General features: G+C 51.2%; 2 protein-coding genes and 1 long non-coding RNA gene across 12 annotated transcripts in view; 1 reads left to right on the top strand and 2 right to left on the bottom strand.

Moving 5' to 3' along the window:
* Positions 1-325: 325 nt before the first annotated feature.
* Positions 326-2,398, bottom strand: LOC139042356 (uncharacterized). 2 transcript variants are annotated; one of them, XR_011499020.1, is made up of 3 exons: positions 1,976-2,398; positions 1,281-1,420; positions 326-1,107 (listed from the first exon to the last, which is right to left on the bottom strand). It is a non-coding gene; the product is annotated as an uncharacterized lncRNA (long non-coding RNA). The 2 variants fall into 2 exon arrangements; XR_011499021.1 differs by having other exon boundaries at positions 335-804; positions 2,016-2,344.
* A 593-nt stretch (positions 2,399-2,991) lies between these two features.
* Positions 2,992-16,102, top strand: GINS2 (GINS complex subunit 2). Its single transcript, XM_014839097.3, has 5 exons — positions 2,992-3,193; positions 3,691-3,805; positions 7,456-7,555; positions 10,341-10,467; positions 10,692-16,102. Exons 1-5 carry the CDS (start codon positions 3,104-3,106, stop codon positions 10,815-10,817), a joined length of 558 nt encoding a protein of 185 aa, XP_014694583.1. The 5' UTR covers positions 2,992-3,103; the 3' UTR covers positions 10,818-16,102.
* Positions 12,394-19,169, bottom strand: part of GSE1 (Gse1 coiled-coil protein) — a 404,616-nt gene continuing 397,840 nt past the window's right edge. For all 9 annotated transcript variants that reach the window (XM_044761015.2, XM_014838744.3, XM_014838661.3 and 6 more), the window contains 2 exons: positions 17,262-17,365; positions 12,394-16,324 (listed from right to left, as the gene is read on the bottom strand). In XM_044761015.2, coding sequence (XP_044616950.2) covers positions 16,190-16,324; positions 17,262-17,365 — 239 coding nt within the window. In that variant the 3' untranslated portion in view covers positions 12,394-16,189. The remainder of the gene's footprint in view (positions 16,325-17,261; positions 17,366-19,169) is intronic.

Raw genomic sequence — 19,169 nt, 5'->3', positions numbered from 1 at the left:
GGGGAGCATCTCTCTGTCCACAACACGTGGAATTCTTCTGCATGGAGATTTGTCCCTCCCCACCCCCACCCATGTATTTGATCGCCAGCCCTTCATTCCTGACCATGGAGCTCATTATCTGGCTTTGCCATCTCCTTCCCCCACTTCGAGAGCCCAGCGTGAGGCTGGGCCTTCAGAAGTCCTCTCCGGATCCCGGGAGTGGCTCAGAGCTGGACTGGATTGGGGCAAATCGCTTCCCTTCCCACTTTTCCCAGTTAATACAACTTCCGGAGGAGTGTGTTGAGTGTGCGGTTTCCATGAGTCACAAAGTCGGAGCCTGGAGCTTAGGCGGGGGCATTTTCAATAACAGCTTTATTGAGGAATGATACACATATTATAAAGTTTACCCTTTGAAAGAGTATAATTCAGTGGTTTCTTAGTATATTTACAGAGTTGTGCAACCAGCACCACTATCTAATTCTAGAACATTTTCATCACCCCACACGCAACCCCGCACCCATTAACAGGCCCTCCCCGCTCCCTGCTCCCCCAGCTCTTGGCAAGCACTACACTAGCATGTGTCTCCATGGATGGTTTATCTATTCCAGACGGTTCATGTAAACGCAATCAGATATGGTTTTTGTGTCTGGTTCCTCTCACATAGCATAAGGTTTTCAAGGTTCAGCCACGCTGTAGCATGAATCGGCCGCATTCTTGTTCATGGCCGAATAATATTCCACGGCACGTACAGACCACATTTTGTTTATCCATTCCTCCAGTGATGGACATGTGGGTCACTTCCACCTTTGGCTCTTGTGAATAGTACTGCCGGAAGGCAAAGACATTTAACAAGCCCCCAAGGGACCCAGGTGGACCCTTGAGTCTGAGACTCCAAGATGCCCCCATTTTGCAGTGTGTAAAGCTGCACACTTGTTCTCCCAACAGCCCAGTGAGGTAGGCAGCAGCACTGTCCCCATGTTACAGACAAGGACACCGAGACTCAGGTGATGCGGACACCGGGCTCTCCTACTCATCCCGCCATGGTCTCTCTGAACCCTGGCTCTCCCACTGGCTCTTTTCCTCTGCTCTTTGACAGGCTGAGAAAATCCAGGAGGGAAGCCTCGCCAACTTTGGAACACAAATATTTTCCAGTCAAGAAAACAATCCCCCATCCATCAAAACCCAGACAAGTTGGCACACGCTCTCTGCAGATGCCCGAGGGAGCTTCTATTTCAGGAGGGGCCAGGTGGCCTGAAGCTTCCCCTCCTCCCCAGACACCCTGGGGCTCCTTCTCTTCCTACCTCACTTTTGCAGATAAGGAGACTGAGGTTCAGAGTGGTCACTTGCCATTGGTCACACAGCATCCAGAGGAACTTTTCATGTATTTTCTTTGAAAGTATTTGTCATAATAAATGACCCACAATGAAGGTAATCTCCAAGCCTGTAAATGACAATTTCCAATGCAGATAAATAACAGACACAGCTTTCCAGGACATGTGAGTGGGCAGAATTTAATTATGGCCTTATTTCATCTTCCCAACAACCCTACACGGGCAGGTTTCGGTGTGTGTAGGGGGGCATTGGAGAGGAAAGCATGGAATCATCTCGGGTAGGGCAGCTCTCCGGCATGGGTACAGAACCCCGGAATCCTCCTGTCCCTTATGCTTTTTCTCAGGGCCTAACGATCAGGGTTTTGAATTCAAGTCCAGCTCACTGCCTGTCCCCACAGATCCTACACTCGCTGCCTCACATCCCAGGGAGCTGTCCTGGCCTTACCACCCCACCGAAATGACCCTGGGCCTGGGGAAAACTCAGCTTTCTGTCCCCACCCCAGACCCCTGAACCACAGCTCTCCAGGAGCGCGCGTGTTGACGCCCAGGATCTTCTAGGGGACTCTGACAGCGGCGAGTCGGAGAACCACTGCTGTTCCGTGTCACACAAGCCGTCCGCACAGAGGGCTCCCGTTCCCCGAGCAGACGAGAACATCGGTACATACGTGCTCCAGTCGTGCAAACCTGTCTCTTCATGAGTCTCACCTGGGGTGCGGCCCAAGCACAAATTCTGAGCCTCTCCCCGCAGCTTCTGAATCGGAACATGTGGGTGGGGTGAAGGATCTGCATTTTTATAGATTTTAACCAACGCGTGTAGAGAGAACGGAAGATTGAGAAATTAAAGGAGGCAACGCCTTCTCTCACTCCGCTGGGCGCGGCCCTGTCTGTCTAGCCAGGTCACGCCGTGACCCAGTAAATGCATTTACTCCTGGCAGGGTGCGGGCCCAGTGTAGACGCACCCCGAGCCCCACCCCCAGCTTGACTCAGGGTGTTGGCAGGAGGCGCCCGGGCTAGGTGAAGGGACACGGAAGTCCGGCGCCAGGGCAGGAGGGCCCACGGAGGCCAGGTGCGCGGCCCAGGGGGGAGGCGGGGTCGGGGCGCCGAAGGGGGTGGAGCCCGGGAGAGGCGGGGCCGGGACGCGGAAGGGGGTGGAGCCCGGGAGAGGCGGGGCCGGGACGCGGAAGGGGGTGGAGCCCGGGAGAGGCGGGGCCGGGACGCGGAAGGGGGTGGAGCCCGGGAGAGGCGGGGCCGGGACGCGGAAGGGGGTGGAGCCCGGGAGAGGCGGGGCCGGGACACGGAAGGGGTGGAGCCTTGGAGGGGCGGGGCCGGCACGCGGAAGGGGTGGAGCCTTGGAGAGGCGGGGCCAGGACGCGGAAGGGGTGGAGCCTTGGAGGGGCGGGGCCGGCACGCGGAAGGGGTGGGGCCCCAGTGGGGCGGGGCCAGGACGCGAGACTGGGTGGAGCTGGGAGACGAGAAGGGCGGGGCCGGGACACGGGATGGGGTGGGGCCGGGGCGCGCGAGAGTGTGGAGCCTGGGAGGGGCGGAGCCTGGATCTGTCCAGCAGAAGGGCGGGGTCTGCCTACAGCCTCGTTCAAGCTCGCCAATCCGCGGGCTCGTGGCAGCAGCGGGCCCCGCCTCCTGCCGCCGCGCCGCATTGCTATAGGCCGGTCGAGGCTTCTTCCGGCCTGGGGGCGGGCCCCACGCGGTGGCGGGAAAGCGGCGGCCGCGGCACCTTCTCCTGGTCGCTGTGGGTCGGAGGCGGCGGGGAGTCCTGGTCCGGCTGCTACGCCACCATGGACGCGGCCGAGGTGGAGTTTCTGGCCGAGAAGGAGCTGGTTACCATTATCCCGAACTTCAGTCTGGACAAGATCTACCTCATCGGGGTGAGGGCGCGGGCCGGGGGCGAGCGGCGGGCGTTTGCCTCAGGAACCGGCGCCTGGGAGAGGCCGGTCCCCGGGGGTCGGAGCTTGTGCGGACGCCGCCCTCTCCTTCGTCCTACCCTCCTCTGCCCCCGCCTCTCGGAGGGGCAGCCGGGCGGCGGGCTCCGGGGCTCGGTCGGCGCGGGGGCGGGGCGGCGGCTCTGAGGAGACCGGGCACAGGTGGGAGCACAGGTGGGCGGAGAGTGGGATCGCAGGTGGACGGACAGTAAGATCGCAGGTGGGAGCAAAGGTGGGCACGCAGGTGGGCGGCAGGTGGGATCGCAGCTGGGAGTACAGGTGGGTTGCAGGTGGGTGCAGCTGGGAGCAGAGGTGGGCACACAGGTGGGCGACAGGTGGGATCACAGGTGGGCTCCGGCCTGTCCGGTGCCCCTCCCCTTCCTGGCCGCAGGGAGGTCGGTCATGCCTTTGTGCCGTCTGAGCGGCTCGTTTTCCTTCCGCAGGGGGACCTGGGGCCCTTTAACCCCGGCTTGCCGGTGGACGTGCCCCTGTGGCTGGCCATCAACCTGAAACAACGACAGAAGTGTCGGCTGGTTCCTCCCGAGTGGATGGACGTGGGTGAGGACGGGGTGGACACGGTGCCGGCCTCCCGCTGGCGGAGGTGGGGGGTCCTTCCATCTGCTCCGTTGACCACTGATGGGCCGGAGTTAATGGTCCCAGACTCACCCCTTGGAGGCTGCTGCCCGCTGTTATTGATGCTGTGTTAGTTCGGGGTGTGTTTACCAATCTTAGTTCAGATTTTCGTTTTAAGATATTTCAACTTGCTCTAAAACTAAGGATGCTATAGGACCTTAAAGAAGCATTTGTTCTAGTTTAAGAAAAAAAATAAGTATAGTCTAGCAGGTTGAGGAGCAGAGTCGTTATCGCACGTGGTAGAGAATGCACGAAAATAATGCGTCATCCACGGGAGGGAGGGTTATTCGGCCATAAAGAGGAGTGGAGGACTGATCCCGCTGCAGCGGGCGAGCCCTGAGAACAGGATGCTGCGTGAACAACCAGACACACAGACCACGCATTTATTGTGACATTCCGTTTATCCGAGCTGTTCAGAACGGGCACACCCGCAGGGACAAAGCAGATGAGTGGCTGTCTGGGGCTGGGGTTTGGGGGTCGATGGATGGTGGGGTTCCTTTCTAGGGTGGTGAAAATGTTCTAGAATTGATTGAAGTGGTGGACGCACAACCGTGTGAGTGTACTAAAACCCACCAAATTGTACACTTTAAACCAGTGAATTGTATGGTATGTTAATGATGTCCAAATAAAGCTGTTAAAAAAACAGAAAATAATGCATCGAAGGTGCAGAGGGACTTCATCCTGAGCCTTTGCAGTCTTTTCCCCACCTGAAACATGAGTGGCTCATCATAGCAAAGAATCTTAATTTTATTTGGGGTGGGGGCATTTAGAATTTGGAAAGCCTCTGAGCAATAGTGATTGTCCCCTCCCTGGGGACATCTGGGAGTATGTGCCTCCTAGAAGCAAGGACACTGTCAGCCGGGCACTCTCGAATACTCTTGAATACAGTTTAAGAAGGACTGGGCATTTTCTCCTCCCTCCCCGTCCTAAAGGGCAGAGGGACTCTGGTGGTCCTGAAGCATAATGGGAAACTCATGCCTTCTGCTTGGAAGGGCCTTGTTAGCGGGGAGTCCCCCCAGGCCTGGCCCTATTAGCGCGGCATCCCCTTCTGGCAGTTTTGGTGCATCCAAACCCAAGGCGGTACGGGCCAAGAGCCAGAGTCAGAGAGCAGGCGTGGAGAGAGCGAGCCCCAGCCTTTTCCTGTGCCTGGGCCTTGATGTGGTGCGAGGTGGTGAAACATCCTCATTAGACGTAGGCCCCGCCCAAGAGCCAGCTGCCTTCGGGTTCTGCGGCTGCGATTAGTCCCACCTGTTCTTGGACATAATCTAAATGGAATCAAGTGTGTCAGCTTTTGTCTCTGGCTTCTCTTATTCGATCGATGTTTTTGAGATTCGCCCCCAGTGTTGTGTCTGTCATTACCTCACTCTTCTGTTTCACCCGCTGGATGAGGATGCCACAGGTTGGTCCCCCATTCTTCGGTTAGTGCATGTTTGGGTTGTTTCCCATTTTGGGGTTTGTGAATGAGGCTGTTGTGAACATTCTTGTCAACGTCTTTTTGTGGATGTATGTTTTTATTTCTCTTGGGTAAATGAATACCTAGAGTGGTGGAATTCCTGGGTCATAGGGCAGACTGTGCTTAACTTTGAAGGAAACTGCCAACCAGCCCTCCAGAGTGGTTGAGCCATCGTTAGAATCCCGCCAGAAATGTATGAGCCTTCCCATCGTTCCACATCCTTGCCAGTGTTCGGGGTTGTCCTTCTGATTTACCGCAGGGTTTGAACAGGTGTTCTACACTCTGCTTTAGATGACAGAAAAGCAAAGAATCCGTCCGCCGTGCAGAGATGTGCTTGGGGAGAGGGTAGTAGGGAGTTACCCAGGCGAGAGCTGAGGGAGGCTGAGCTGGTGGTGGAGGTGGGTACGTGTGGTTGGAGTGTAGGGGTGTTTTGAAGAAAGAATCAGCGGGATTTGCTGACGGACAGGCCTTGGATCTGGGAGAGGAGTTAAGGATGCCCGCCAGGGTCATCGGCTGAGCTGCAGACGAGGTGGAGCTGCTGTATCCTGGGACAGGAAGGCTGCGGGAGCAGTGTGTGGGCTGCACTGGGAACCAGGAGTGGGGGTTTGAATGTGTCACCCCGAGGTGCCTATTAGCTATCCAAGTGGAATTAATGTGGGCAGTGGGGCCTGGAGTCAGGAATTCCGAGAGGGGCTCATCTGGGGATGTAAATTTGGAAGTCGTGAGCACGTGGTGTTTCCAGGAGGCAGGAGGAGATCACAGGGGCTGTGGGTTTAGGCAGTGGAGAAGGGGCGGGCACCTGAGCTCTATACCCCACTGTTGAGAGGTCAGGAAGACCCGGAGGGATCAGCGAGATGAGAAGAGATCTCCGAGTGGTGTTCCAGCCACGAAGTGATAAATATGCTCCAAGGAGGACTGACCCTTGTCCGATGCGAAGACTGACGTGTGGCCGTTGGGTTTGCCTGGGCCTTGGTGAGCTGTGTTGGTGGCGGGGCGGGATAGACCCCCACCCGAGTGGTTGAGGGGAGGAAGTTAACGCCAGTGTCAGACAACTCTTGAAGTTTTGCTGTAAAGGGCGTGAGAAATGGATGGTAGCTGGAGGAGGATTGGTGTCAGGGGAGGGTTTTCTTTTTAAGATGGAGGATGTTGCAGTAAGCTTGATGGAATGGTAAATAGTGACCGAAACAGTGATCATTCAAGAGCGAGAGAGAGCTGCTGGAGTGGTGTCCTGGTGGGAGAGAGAGCAGGGTCCAGTGCACGTCCAGGAGGCTGTTCCTCCTGTGTGGGGACAGAGGCAGGGAGGTTGGGAGATGTGGTGGCAGGAGAGTGCAGGCTCAGCAAGGCCTCGAGGAGAGCCGGGGCGGCAAGATGAGGAAAGAAGGCATGAAGAGGCAGGCAGGATTGCAAGTGACGGGGTGAATGAACCCGGGATGTACAGTAAGATTGCAAGATGGCACCATGGGCCCCCAGAGATGGATGGTCAAGCATTTAAAGTGAGACCGCCCAGCATAGTTGCGTCTGTGTGTGTCCCTTCGCCACAGTGGGCAGTCCAGACTCAAGACTAGGGTTTCCTCAGGCCAGTGAGACAGGAGCAAGGGGCAAGGCAGTTGTGGCACGTGGGGAGGGGTGCTGCTGCTGCTTGGGGCTGGGCTCAGCGGCTGGTTCCAGATGCCCGGCTTTCAGCCCTTTACCCTCACCCCACCCCCAGGCCGGAGGGGCGGTAGCTGTAGGTTGTCTCGCTCTCTTCTGAACTAGGCTTGCTATAGATAAGTAAATCTCTCCAGTCACTGGTTACTTTCATCACTTCTTGCTTCAAAGGTAGAAAACTTTGCTCTTTCCCTCAGAAAAGAACTTCTGACTCTGGCGTTCTTTTCAGTAATATTTCCTGCAGGTCAAAGCAATAACAATAACAAAAATTTACCACCTTCTCTAAGAGAAGTTTTTGAGGAAATAGGCCCTGAATCACCTAGCTAGTGACATGTTATCCCAAAAAGTGTTTTTTTCATGTATTTGTTAGTTGACTGAATAGGTAATATAGGCACTTGGTAAGTTTGGAAGATTTAAAAAAAATGTTTGGGTTATGGTGATGGTAAAATGTATTTATTCACTTCTGAAATTTCAGAGAAGTTGGAGAACATTAGGGATCACGAACGAAAGGAAGAAACTTTTACCCCTATGCCCAGCCCTTACTACATGGAACTCACCAAACTCCTGCTAAATCAGTGAGTATATCTCAGTTCTTAGAGCCCACAGGCGACATGGAGCTCACGGTTCTCACCCCCTAACCGCTGGCTACCGAGTGAGCGGTACCCCTGGGCCCGCCTCCTCAGATCCGTGCTCTGGGAGCCGTTTGTGTGCGGACGCACGCTTGCCCCCGGTCTTGCTCGCTCGCTCCCTCGTTCTCGTTTTTCCTCTTTGCCTCCCTCTCCCGGTAAATCCCTTGGTTCTTTCCCTCCTGCCTCCTAATTCATTCGACGTTGGACCCCAGTGTGGAGACTCCATCACACCTCGGGTGGCAGGCTTTTTCTAACTCCACGTTCTGTTAGTAAAGCTTCCCCCCTTTTTCTTCTTTGGGCGCGTGCATTTGAGTCTAGCACGTCTTTCACGGGAAAGGCCCCAGGGCTCACACTTGCCGCTGACCCTGAGCTGTAAGGAGGCCCTCTAATAGCAAAAATGTGCCCTAGCAGCTTCTCGTTTCCCTCCATCCAGTTCTGGCTCCCACCGGCCTCTCCTTCGTCCTCCATGTTGCAGCTGGAGTGGGCTCTTCGAGACGAAGCTCCCTGTGACTGCCCTGCTCCTCACGGCCTCTCCAGGCTTTGGTCTAAAGCCCTGGGCCTGGCGGTCAGGGCCCTGCACAGCCTGCTCTTCCTCCTCCTTTCACTCCTAATGCTTCCTCCTGCTGATTCTCCAGCTTCCAGCCTCATGTCGGTCTCTTTCACTTCTTTATACACCAAGGTCCCCAGGGCTTTGCATATGCTGTTCCCTCTGCCCAGTAGGTCCATCTGTCCCCTGCCCCTCTTTTGGGTTAGCGTAACAGGTACTTCCTCCCAGGTTAAGTGTGCCTGTCCTCTCGGCAGTCCTGTACACCTCCATGGCATTTGTCAGCTGTAATTTCTTATCACCTGTCTAGCTGTGCTCTCCCCACCTCAGTTCTAATGGGCAGGGGCTGTATCTTGTGTGCACCAGCACAGTGCCTGGTGCTCACAGGTTTGTTGAATGAATGAATGTATGTATGAAATCAGTGGGAGGGCCGGGCAAGTGTGGATAATTTTGCTTGGGAGATACTTAAAATGTAAGTTGCAAAATGTCAAGCTTTTGAAGCCCTGAGCACCTTTTAATTGATGGATTCAAGGGCAGAACTAGAAGAAAAATTCAGGAGCTCCCTACTGCCTGCTGTAGAGCAGAAGGGCCAGGGGCCCACTGAATGGCACTGCTGAATGCAAATGGAAGTTGGGGTGCATATCATGGACTCGTCCTTAAGTTGTCATGAGGCTGCAGGTCACAAGACACTAAGCATATGACAGACTAAGTGTGCCACTAGACAGAGGAGACAGTCGTGTATGCTGGAGTTCCCAGTTTAGATGGGAGAGGTGTGAACCTGTTAACCAGTAGCCACACTGCGGTATTAAATACTTTTCAGAGTATGTCAGGATGCAACCCTAATGCCTGGTGGTGCCAGAGAAGGGATCCCTGGCTTGAAGGATGAGGGAGAATTTGCTAGGGGAGAGGAGTGTAAGCGGAAGGCACGAAGTGTGAAAGGCACGGTGTGTGTGGGGCAACAGAGAATGTTGGGGCATGCATAGAATGTGGGAGGGGCGGGTTACCCTGTGGTGGAGAGTCCCTGGGAGGGTGTTCAGGCAGGGGTGCATCATCCGCTGGGTCTGAGAGCCTGCTGTGGCGGTGGGGAGTGACTCGGAAGGGAGAACTTGGGAGCAGAGATGAGGGGCCTGTTCATCCTTGGTTTCTGAAATTCAATGTATTAGGTGTGCAGTTCCTATTGAAAACCTTGTTTCATAATTTTTTATAATTCATTCAACTAAGGGACCTAATTTTGCCTTTGTTCTGCAGTTCAGTTAACAAGGAGCTTTGTTCTTTAACCTGCTGTTCAAAGCGTAAAATCCAAATGTTTGGGTCTTAAATAAAATCTGCTACATAGAATTTATGCCACTGGTTCTCCATTTACTAATGACAGCTGAGTTTAACAGGTGGCGGCCATTTCAGCTTACCCTAGAATGCCTGGTGCTGGATGACGTTGGCTTCGGCTTTTATCTTCTAGGTTGTCTTTTCCTTCAAAGGTTAATGTAAAATATATTTCAAACAGGAAGGCTGTCATTGCCCCTCGCCGACTCCAGTTCAAATTTTTACCCAGAATTTGCTGTGTATAGGTGTGCTCAGTTTATGCTCAGTTATGCAATTTGTGACTTTTGTAAATGTATTTTTCTTTTCTCTGTAGAGTGAGGCAGTACCCATCCTTCAGGGCTTTTGTGAGGTAGAAATGCTGCGTAGTGCTCAGCACAGTGCATGGCACAGAGCCTGTCGTCATCTTTCTCTGGTGGGTTGTAAGCCCTTGGATACGGACAAGCTATGAGCAACAGAAGTCATGACCTCCAGCCAGCCCTTGAAACAAATTCGTTCTAGATGGAAATTCTCTAGCACGGAACACTGAGTTATCCTGAGACAGACAATGTCCAATTTAGAGCTTGTTCCCCGATCCCTAATTTCTTTAGGTAAACAGAAGTCCTGGGACCACAGCCTGCCATGGGACAGTTAACGTGAGCACAGATAACTCTGTGGATCATGGCTGCCTTTCCCTGGCACCAAACTTAGCTGCTAGAAATGCTTACGTTTTAAAATTGAAAACAAAGCAAAACAAATTTTGAGTCTAGAACAGCTCTTGTATTTTGCCTGAAGCCGAGCAGCATTTCTTAAAAAGCCACTTCTCCCTGGTCGTTGCTTTAGTTTCCCGAGTGCTCTTAAGTGACTGATTTCACCTCTGGCTTCCTTTAGTGCTTCAGACAACATCCCCAAAGCAGATGAGATCCGGACCCTGATCAAGGATGTGTGGGACACTCGCATCGCCAAGCTTCGGGTGTCTGCTGACCGCTTTGTGAGGGAGCAGGAGGCGCACGCCAAGGTGGGTGCGTGGCTGGCCCTGCCCCCGCAGCTGCGCCCCTCGGAGGTCCGTGCGGGCCTGGTGCTGCTGAGCGACTTCCCAGGGCGTCCTGCCCGCTGAGGCTGTCGCAGGCAGGGTTACTAGCTGGGCTGGGCTTTTATTATTGGTTTCTTGTTTTTATTCAGATTTTACCTTTTTCTCAAAAATCAAAAACTCGACCAACCCAGCCTGTTTCCTTGTTTTAGCTGGATAACTTGACCTTGATGGAGATCAACACCAGTGGGGCTTTCCTCACACAAGCGCTCAACCACATGTACAAGCTCCGAACAAACCTGCAGCCTTCTCCGAGCACCCAGTCTCAAGACTTCTAGAGAAAGACACATCTGTAAAGGCCTCGCGTGTGCTGCCGGAGGCATGCCGGGTGGCGTGGGAGCGCTCGGGACGGACAGAGGTACTGGAGTTCTGGAGTTTCAGAACCATTTTTGAGTGTGGCAAACGTGTCGTGAAGTAAGGGATGGATTCCTAACATGGTGGGGAAGCAACAGGTCTGCGCTTAGTCATTAAGGCGCTCTCGTTCCACATCTGTCCCGAGAAGCCAGCTGTTCTTTTATGGGGGAAGAAAAAAGCTTTGGCAAAACAAGTTCTTTTTCCCAGCAGAGCCTCAGGTCTCCCGCACGGAACTGTCACGTGTGGGTGAGTGCTCAGCGACATCAGGTGTTGCTTTTAAAAGACAGTAGGAATGGCCACGTGGCCTAGGGCTTTTTTTTTTCTTTTTGATCCTGATCTCTGGGCTAAATTTAGAATCTCCTTACAGGGGTTGCTCAGAGGATAGCAGATAAGCAGCTAGTGACGCTGGTCAGTGTTTACCACCTGAGCCCTGAGACACAATAAAGATGGCAACCCAAATCTCTTTTGAGATCTTTTTCCTGCGTAACTAGCAAGTAAAAGGAGCGAGCCATGTGGCTACAACGATCTGATGGACTGAAGCGAACGGTGTATCACAGGCGACTAAACTTCAGACCGACACTCTGGGTGTCTCTCGTTCTCTCGGCTGCTTCTGGTTAAGGTTTAAAGGGTCGCTTATCAAGGGGAAAGTCAGGGAGAAACTAATTCCATGTTATCAGGCGCACAAACGACGCTGTCTTCACGATGCTAAAGCAGGAAAGTTGGACTGATACCACTCTGCTCTTGATGGGCTGAGGGGAAAGCTTTGTTATAGGTAGCATGGCTCAAATAAGGATAAATTCTTTTTCTTCATAGGAGAAAGTTTCCGATTGTAGCGTTTTGCAATCGCTAAGTCCCTTCTAGAAATTACATTACCTCGCCAGGGGAAATGATTGTCTAGTCGTGGTGAGCAGGTTCTGTAACCAGCTGGCTTTCCGCTGTGGCGCCATTGTTAAAGCAGTAGCATGTTATCTCGAGGGCTTTCTGATGAGTGTACATATCTGATCAGCTGAACCTAAGGAATGTGTGGTGCTCTTTGCCCTTCCTTCAGTGTTTCAAGTCCAAACTCACTCCAGGTTACTCGACCACTACTTCTCGGTTCCAAATCGCTACCCAGGTGTCCCCCCGACAAGCAGCTGTGACTGTTTCAACACTGAAGGGCCAGACACAGAGGGATTAGGACACAGAAGACCTGGTCTCCATCATTTCAGGTGGCTGTTGAGAGGGTTGCTTTCAGATGACAGGACTTGCCTTTTTACCTCCCTCGGGATCCTTCAGATTTAATTTGAGGAATCTTGCAGTGTGAAGCCACGTGTCATGGTGTCATGGTGGAGGTCAGGAGTCCTGTGTATCTCGGCTCTCACCTCATACCACCTTTCTCTTCAAACCTGGCTGAGGCACAACTGAATCTGTCTTTATGTTTTACCTGCAAAGCTATAAAGCTGTTGAGCTTTTTTTTTTTTTTTTGGCCTTATTATAACATAAAAAAGATTTCCCTCTGAATATGATTTAGGAAGATTTTATTTTTTTGGATGTTGTCAGAAATTACAGCATATATTCATAAATACCTAATTACTACATTCAACAAATAATATTACAATACAATTAATTCAAACAAGTACACTTAGAACAGGTTTAATTTCACAGCATCTAAACTGCCCCCAGAGTGACCGAGGCACCGTCCCTCCTCCCTCCCATGACCGGTGACTGTTCTAGCTATTAAGCACAGGGTACATACCAAGTAACACAACCAATTAGCATGGTCTTCCTCAGGTGAAGGCAGGGTTAGGAGTGTAAGTCAGGCGCTGGAGGAGGAGTGGGGGCAGGCTACTGCAAGTGTAGGAAAGTCAATAGCTTGGTTACTGAGAGAGCAGAGGGGTGCTGCTAAGTGGCTAAGAGACACTTGGAGAGTAACAGAATCGGCCTGTGCTGATCATCTCCATCTTGTGGTGGATCCTTGGAATTTTCTGCACTTTAAAACACGGCTCAGAGGGAAAGGGGGTATCTGATTTAATTTCTGAGATTTGGCAGCACTGTCAGCTACTTGAGGAAAATACCATTCCATGCACAAACTTAAGATGTCCTGGGTTACGATTCTTTGCTGCTAGAGCTGTGGGCTCCTTTTAACATTCTAATGGAGTATACCCTTACGGAAATTCAAAGAATATTAATGCCAATTAGATGTTTTATTTGCTTTAGAATATAAACTGTTGGAAATCCTATCTTGGTCACTTATCTGAGATGATGTTCTAAGATCATGATGTTTTGTCAGTTTGGCTCTGATTATATGAAACAAAAATAACTCCTTTTCAAATGATCAGATTGTGTAGTATCAAGTTTGGGAAAGCTCTGGTTTGTTTCTAACGATCTGATTAAACGTGGAACCACGCGATTCCACTTTGGAAGGTGTCCTCACAAGTGTACTGAGATCCGTTTCAGAGGACAGATGGCAGCCGTCTCTTCCAGATGCTGTAGGAAGACACGAGGTCGCAAAGGACTGAGGTCTTCGCGACAATCCTGACACACAGCTTGCACAATCAATTCTGGAGCCAGCCTGGGGTGCTTCTGAACTTTGTCCTCTCCACTACACGCAATAGCTGGACCAAAGGCTTCAGAGATTGCATGGCAATTTTTGTTGAACTCAAAATGAAAAGAGACTTAGGTGCTACCGTTTTCTTTCAGAATCATCTGAAAACAGGAGTTTTCAGATAAAAATTATTGGATGGAAAAAACCATTACTGGGTTCTATGTCTTACTGGTGCACTTTTGTTTTCGAAAGATGCTTTCTTACCTTTTTCTTAGTTAATTCATGCTACCTTATATTCTGATTGTCATATTACTTCTTGAGCCCAAGACTATGAGTTCTCCACAGAGGTGGTGTGTGGCAAGGCAGAGTGACAGAGAAGCTCCGAGGCAGGGGCAAGGGGGGGTTTTCAACTGGAAGGGGAACAAGCAGTTATTCTAGCTCGGTGTGCACAGCTTCACCCAGCCCCCCAGCCCCTCACGAGGCGGAGACCGCCCCTGTGACGGTGCGCGCCTTTGTCCCACGTGCCACGAGCCTCTCCCATAACAAAAAGCCCAACCGAGGGCACTCCCCTCGGACAGTGAAGATGGATGGGGCTGTGCTTTCCTGCCGAGTTATTGGATTTACTTTTCCCTTTTGCTTTAGCCAAGGCCATTACCAAAGCCGATTAGCAAAGGCATCCAGACATTTTCTGTGATGGAGGAGGACTGTGAGGGGAGGGCTAAGATGGAACTCTCAAGCCTTCCGACCAGAAGCAGCAAGCAGATCCCAGAGAGAAAAATCAGTGCTATTGTGCCCTGACTGCTGGCAGCAGAGCTGCCTCTCCCCACCTGTCCCCACCTGTGGAACGTGCTGCGTCAGTGTCTTTGCAGGGGAGGCGGCCCACAGAACAGCCCTTAGTTCTCCTCAAGTCGCTTCTGTGGAGAGGAAAGCGCTTGTTGACTGCTGATAATACTGGCGGCACTTTTTGTCTGAGTTTGCTAATAACTGGAAGATTCTTGGCAGACATACAAAGCAAACTGTGTGGGAACAGATAAAGCGACACAATGCCATCTGCCAGCAAGCTGTTCCGCACAGCTAAGGTCTGGGGCTGAGGGCGCGGCCACTGACCGCAGTGAGCGGCCTTCTGAAGGTCAGCCAGCCCTTCCCCTGGCCCAGGGCAAAGCGGGAGCTGCCCCTGCCCCTGCCCCTGCCCCTGGCAGACCCAACCCCTGGCTGCTTTGGCCTCTGGTTCGGGCCCATTCAGGCAAGATACCATCTTATCTAGATTAAACACTGCCCGAACGAGCAATAACTGGGGCAAGAAAGGAACTGCCCGCTGCTTCGCAGTGAGATGGCTAGCCCAGGTTTGAGCCTGCAGTAAGTTCCAAAGGAGTTCAGCTCAGCCGTTGTTTACCCTACTTTCAGGCTTTTACAAAGCTGCCCATCTAAATGAAGCCTCTAAAGTTTCTACTTTGCACCTGCTCTCAGACTGCTGTAGGACACCTTAGAATGCTGTCACAGAGAGCGCTCACTTCCTGAAAAGTTCTCGTCACAAAGGCCCCCGCACTCATAGCTGCCTGGTTTCCCCTAGACCAGCCCCCCCTCACTTCACAGCCACTGCTGCTGTCTGCTACTCGCGGCCGGGCCGGGGTCCAGGAGGGACGCATGGCTGTCTATGTCGCTGTCTGGTGCAGCTCAGAAATGAAGTGCTCGCACAGGCGCCAGTGGCAAGCTCTTTCACTTTTCTTCTTCTTTAATTTTTAAAAACACTTCAATATTTTAATGTCCTGACCAGCAGCAGTACAAACACTAAAAGCAAGGGTTTTTTTTTTTTTGCCCAGAAAAACAAACAAAAAAACAAACAAAACCCCCAAACAGGAAAACAAACAAACAAAAATCCCCCCAAACCACATATTAAAAATGGCAGGCTTTTTATAACAATAATTAAAGTAATAAAAACATACAAAACTTTGTTTTTTAATATATATACACAGTACAAGGCTGAAGCACCTTTGACTTTTCTCTCAAAATTTACGTTTGTATGAAAACACCGCCCACTGCAGTAACAATTTGGTGGGTGTGAACATGTCTACACAGAGCGCTGTACATCGTCCCCCACGGAGTAATGAAAAGGTACCTTCAGTGTGTCGATTCGCTTTATCTTTAGGGAAGAGCTTTTCCAGGGAAAAGCCTTTGGGTGAGGCTTCAGGACTGCCGCTTTATGTGCTCCTAGGACCTGTTGCTTTGATGGGAATTTTGCAGAAAAGTAACTGAATAAGCCCTTTACTTAAAATGCACCCCACCTCCAGTCAGCGGAAGCAGGCCTCGGTCCCGGGCGGAGTGAGACCGACCCCGCCCCGCAGGAAAGCAGACCTGCTTCTTGCGGCACAGGAGTATGGCAACACAACAAACAGAATGCAATCAGTTTGATCCAACCTGACACACCAGGGGCTAGAAATGATCAAGTTTTAGTGTTGGTAATGGAGCCTTCATTTTCAGGTTAAAAAAATAACGACGTGGGGGAAGAAAGAATGTTTAAAACCGCCTTTAAAAAGAAAAAACTACGGGCGTCCTACATTGGTTGCTCGCTGAATTACAAAGGTGATTCGATTGCATTGAAGTCAAGGTGAGTTCGTTCTGTTTTCTGGAGCCTGGAACCCTTTGCTTCATGCATGGCACATTCTCATTTTTTTTTTAAGCTTCAAACCTCCCAGTGAAAAATATTAAATATTCAAGGTAATAAAATAGATAATATTTCTATACTATAGGTTCGGCCTAGCGCAAGGGAAACCGTCACCTCGGATATCCCTTAAAATAACCCCTAGGCCAATGCAGTGCAGGCAACGCAAGGCACTTCCGTAAGTGATCCAGTTCTGCCTGGAGGCGCTCCCTTTCTGACACAATCTTCTGTTTCTGGCTCCTCAACTCCTGGAGAGAGAGAAATTACGTTAAACAAACTCACTTCACACTGCAAGGAAATGTGTGTGACGCACAAATGGGCTGGAGGCCCTGTGGAAAGGCCAGTCTTCACTGCTTTGAAAAGCCCCTGCCCAGTTCAGTATCCTCACAGCAGCTTCTGGAAGAAGCACTTCAAACTGTCCCCAGAGTCTTGGATCCCTGCAATACCCACTCTCTCGCATAGTACCAGTGTCTCTGCTGTCTCAGCTTCAACCCTGAGGGTTTTTTTTTTTTCCTGAGGAAGATCAGCCCTGAGCTAACATCTGTGCCAGTCATCCTCTATTTTTTTACACGTGGGTCGCTACCATAGAGGGGCTGACGAGTAATGTAGGTCCACAGCTGGGATCCACACCTGTGAATCCGGGTCACGGAAGCAGAGCGTGTGGAACTTAACCACTAGGCCACGGGGCTGGCCCCAACCCTGAGATTTTAAAACTTAGCCCTGATATTATAAAACACTTGCTGCTGCAGGAGTGGCCAACATGTGCAGACCTGGTCTGAGGCAAGCCCCACATCCTCGCACGCTGGGAGCAAGGCTGCAGGCAGGTAGGAGACAGTCCATTGTGCCTCAGTAAAATCCTCTTCCATCCTCCTTAGCAAATCACAGGAGGGGGCAACTGATGCCGGCAACAAATTATTCCCCTGAAGGGATATATAAAGAGCTTCCACACCCTTCCAGGATCAATATTCCGCAAATTTTCCTTAGCTAAATCTTGGGTAATCAACTGACTCCTGAATTTCCCCAGAGACTACGAGTCTTGATGTCTTACAGAGCAGGAGTTCCCCACAAAATTTGTCAGTATGGGTGCTCTTGAACCCAAACTTGAAAGGTTAAACAGAAAAAGCACAGTGTGTTTTAAGAAAACCCCTGAGGAGCAGATCTTGAGTCCTCGTCCCCAACACTCACCGCCATGCTGTGGGAGAGCTGCTCTGCCGTGAGACTGAGGCTGTGGTGCTGGGCCTCCAGCCGTCTGCACTGCGTCTGCAACACCTGCCGCTCCAGATTTTGCTCTGAAAAGACAAGTGATGCTGATGTGTTTTCTGTACACAGGGGCGACGGCTTGGTGTCTCCCTTCTCTCTCGTCTTCATGCTCTCTGGGCCACAATGCTCCCAGCCCTTTGAGTTGCCCTGGTAAATCCATGAGCGTTCCTAAATTAAATCCAGCCCAGGGATCTAGCATCAAAGGGCAGCTTAAGGGACACAGGTAGGAAGGAAGTAAGGGTGAATTTATGGCCTTAAAAATGTACTTCTCAAAAAGAAAGATAAAAAAATAAAGGTTAGGCTCGGAAGCTTTTAAGCTGCTAGGCCAAGTGAACTGGGAAACTGAAAGAATAGTTTTCATTAGAAAATTAAAATCTCTGCCTTCCCGAAACACTGGGCCTGGTTTTAACAGCAGAGTGACGTCAGCTCTTCAAGGCTAAGTCCCTACTTTATACAGAGCGTTTAGAGAGTGAAAGCCAGGCAGAGAAGCTAGGACAGTCATGATAGCAAAATAAGGTACTACCACAAAATTAGAGGCTGACACCACTTAAGGACAGACGTTACAAATCTCAAAGGCACTAACAAATCAAATTCAGCAAGGAGGAAGCAACACCAGAAAACATCAAAGTGAAAAAAATAAGGTCGTCGCCTCCATGGGTAATAGGAGATACATGAGTGAATTTTTGACAATCAGCATCAACTCAGCAGCAAATGGGAACCCTTGTTCTTGAATGGAAGGCTTCTCAAGCTTCACAAACAAGAAGAGAGCCCCGTTAGAGCCTCTTTCCAACAGCCTAGAGGCCCTAGGCAATGCAGTACGACAAGAAAACATGTAAAAATTCAAAGAGAAGGAACTAAATTTATGTGGAGGTCTGATCATCTACGATTATCTAAGGAACAAAAACTGACCACCAGACGGAGCAGAGCAGAGCACCGGGAGTCAGACCCGGGCATGTGTGAGGACGCTGCATGGCAGGCTCACCCCAGGGGCGGAGGCATGCTGTAAACCACCAGGGTGACAGGGTGTTCAGGGGGAAAGATAAAGGAAGATTTCTACCTTATTCCACAAAAGGAATTCCCAAACAAGGCACCCGGAAAAGATAGAGACATTTCATTTCACTCAAATTAAAAAATAATGTTCTATATTGCTTCTGGATATGTAACATATGTCCTTAAAGAATAACAACATTTAAGGAGTGACGGACAGTAAATTCAAAATAAGGATCCCATTCAAGGGAGGAAAGGAAGCAAAACGTAAGCACTGATACTTTGGTAGTGGCTCCAGAGGCATTCTTTTTGTTAGTCTGTACTTCTCTGTTTTAAAATGCTTATTTCAAAGTATTTCAAATGATTATGAAATTCATAATCAAGTGTTTATATTTAATATTTACTATATCATAACACTTGATAAAAATTGAGTCAGGAAGTGGTGGCCTGGGTTTGCTAGCCAGTGGCTAGCACTCCCCAAGTTGTCAAGCTGCTTCCCAGTCCTGCCAACACAGCGAGGATGGTGGGTACAGAGGGGCCACGGCCGACCATGTCAGCAGGGCCCAAGGGCCAGGAGCTCGCATGCATAGTCAGCACTCTGCTCCAAAGAGGTCCCTGCCGAGCCGTCTACCTTGCCCGTCCCACTGCAGGGGGGGGACTGGGGGCCTTCGCTTCTCCCTGCATCAGTTCACAGCGCCACGGCCTCCGTCTAAGCTAGGCGCCTGTGCAGGCATTTCAAAGAAGTGGAGGCGCAGAGAAACGAGGTGCTAGCAGCACAGGAACAGTGCCAGAATTCCACCAGCGCCCAAGCCTGGTGACGCACTGGTGCCGCTCACCCCGAAGCAA

The sequence above is a fragment of the Equus asinus genome, chromosome 28 (genome assembly GCF_041296235.1).
Source record: "Equus asinus isolate D_3611 breed Donkey chromosome 28, EquAss-T2T_v2, whole genome shotgun sequence".
NCBI classification, from domain to species: Eukaryota; Metazoa; Chordata; class Mammalia; order Perissodactyla; family Equidae; genus Equus; species Equus asinus.
Note: the sequence above shows the minus strand (reverse complement) of the source record. Positions and strands in the feature narration are given on the sequence as shown.

Coding starts and splice junctions, on each gene's coding strand:
- GINS2 (XM_014839097.3), top strand. CDS start 3,104: ATGGACGCGGCCGAGGTGGAGTTTCTGGCCGAGAAGGAGCTGGTTACC. Junction 3,194..3,690: donor ACAAGATCTACCTCATCGGG/GTGAGGGCGCGG, acceptor TTCCTTCCGCAG/GGGGACCTGGGGCCCTTTAA. Junction 7,556..10,340: donor ACCAAACTCCTGCTAAATCA/GTGAGTATATCT, acceptor GGCTTCCTTTAG/TGCTTCAGACAACATCCCCA.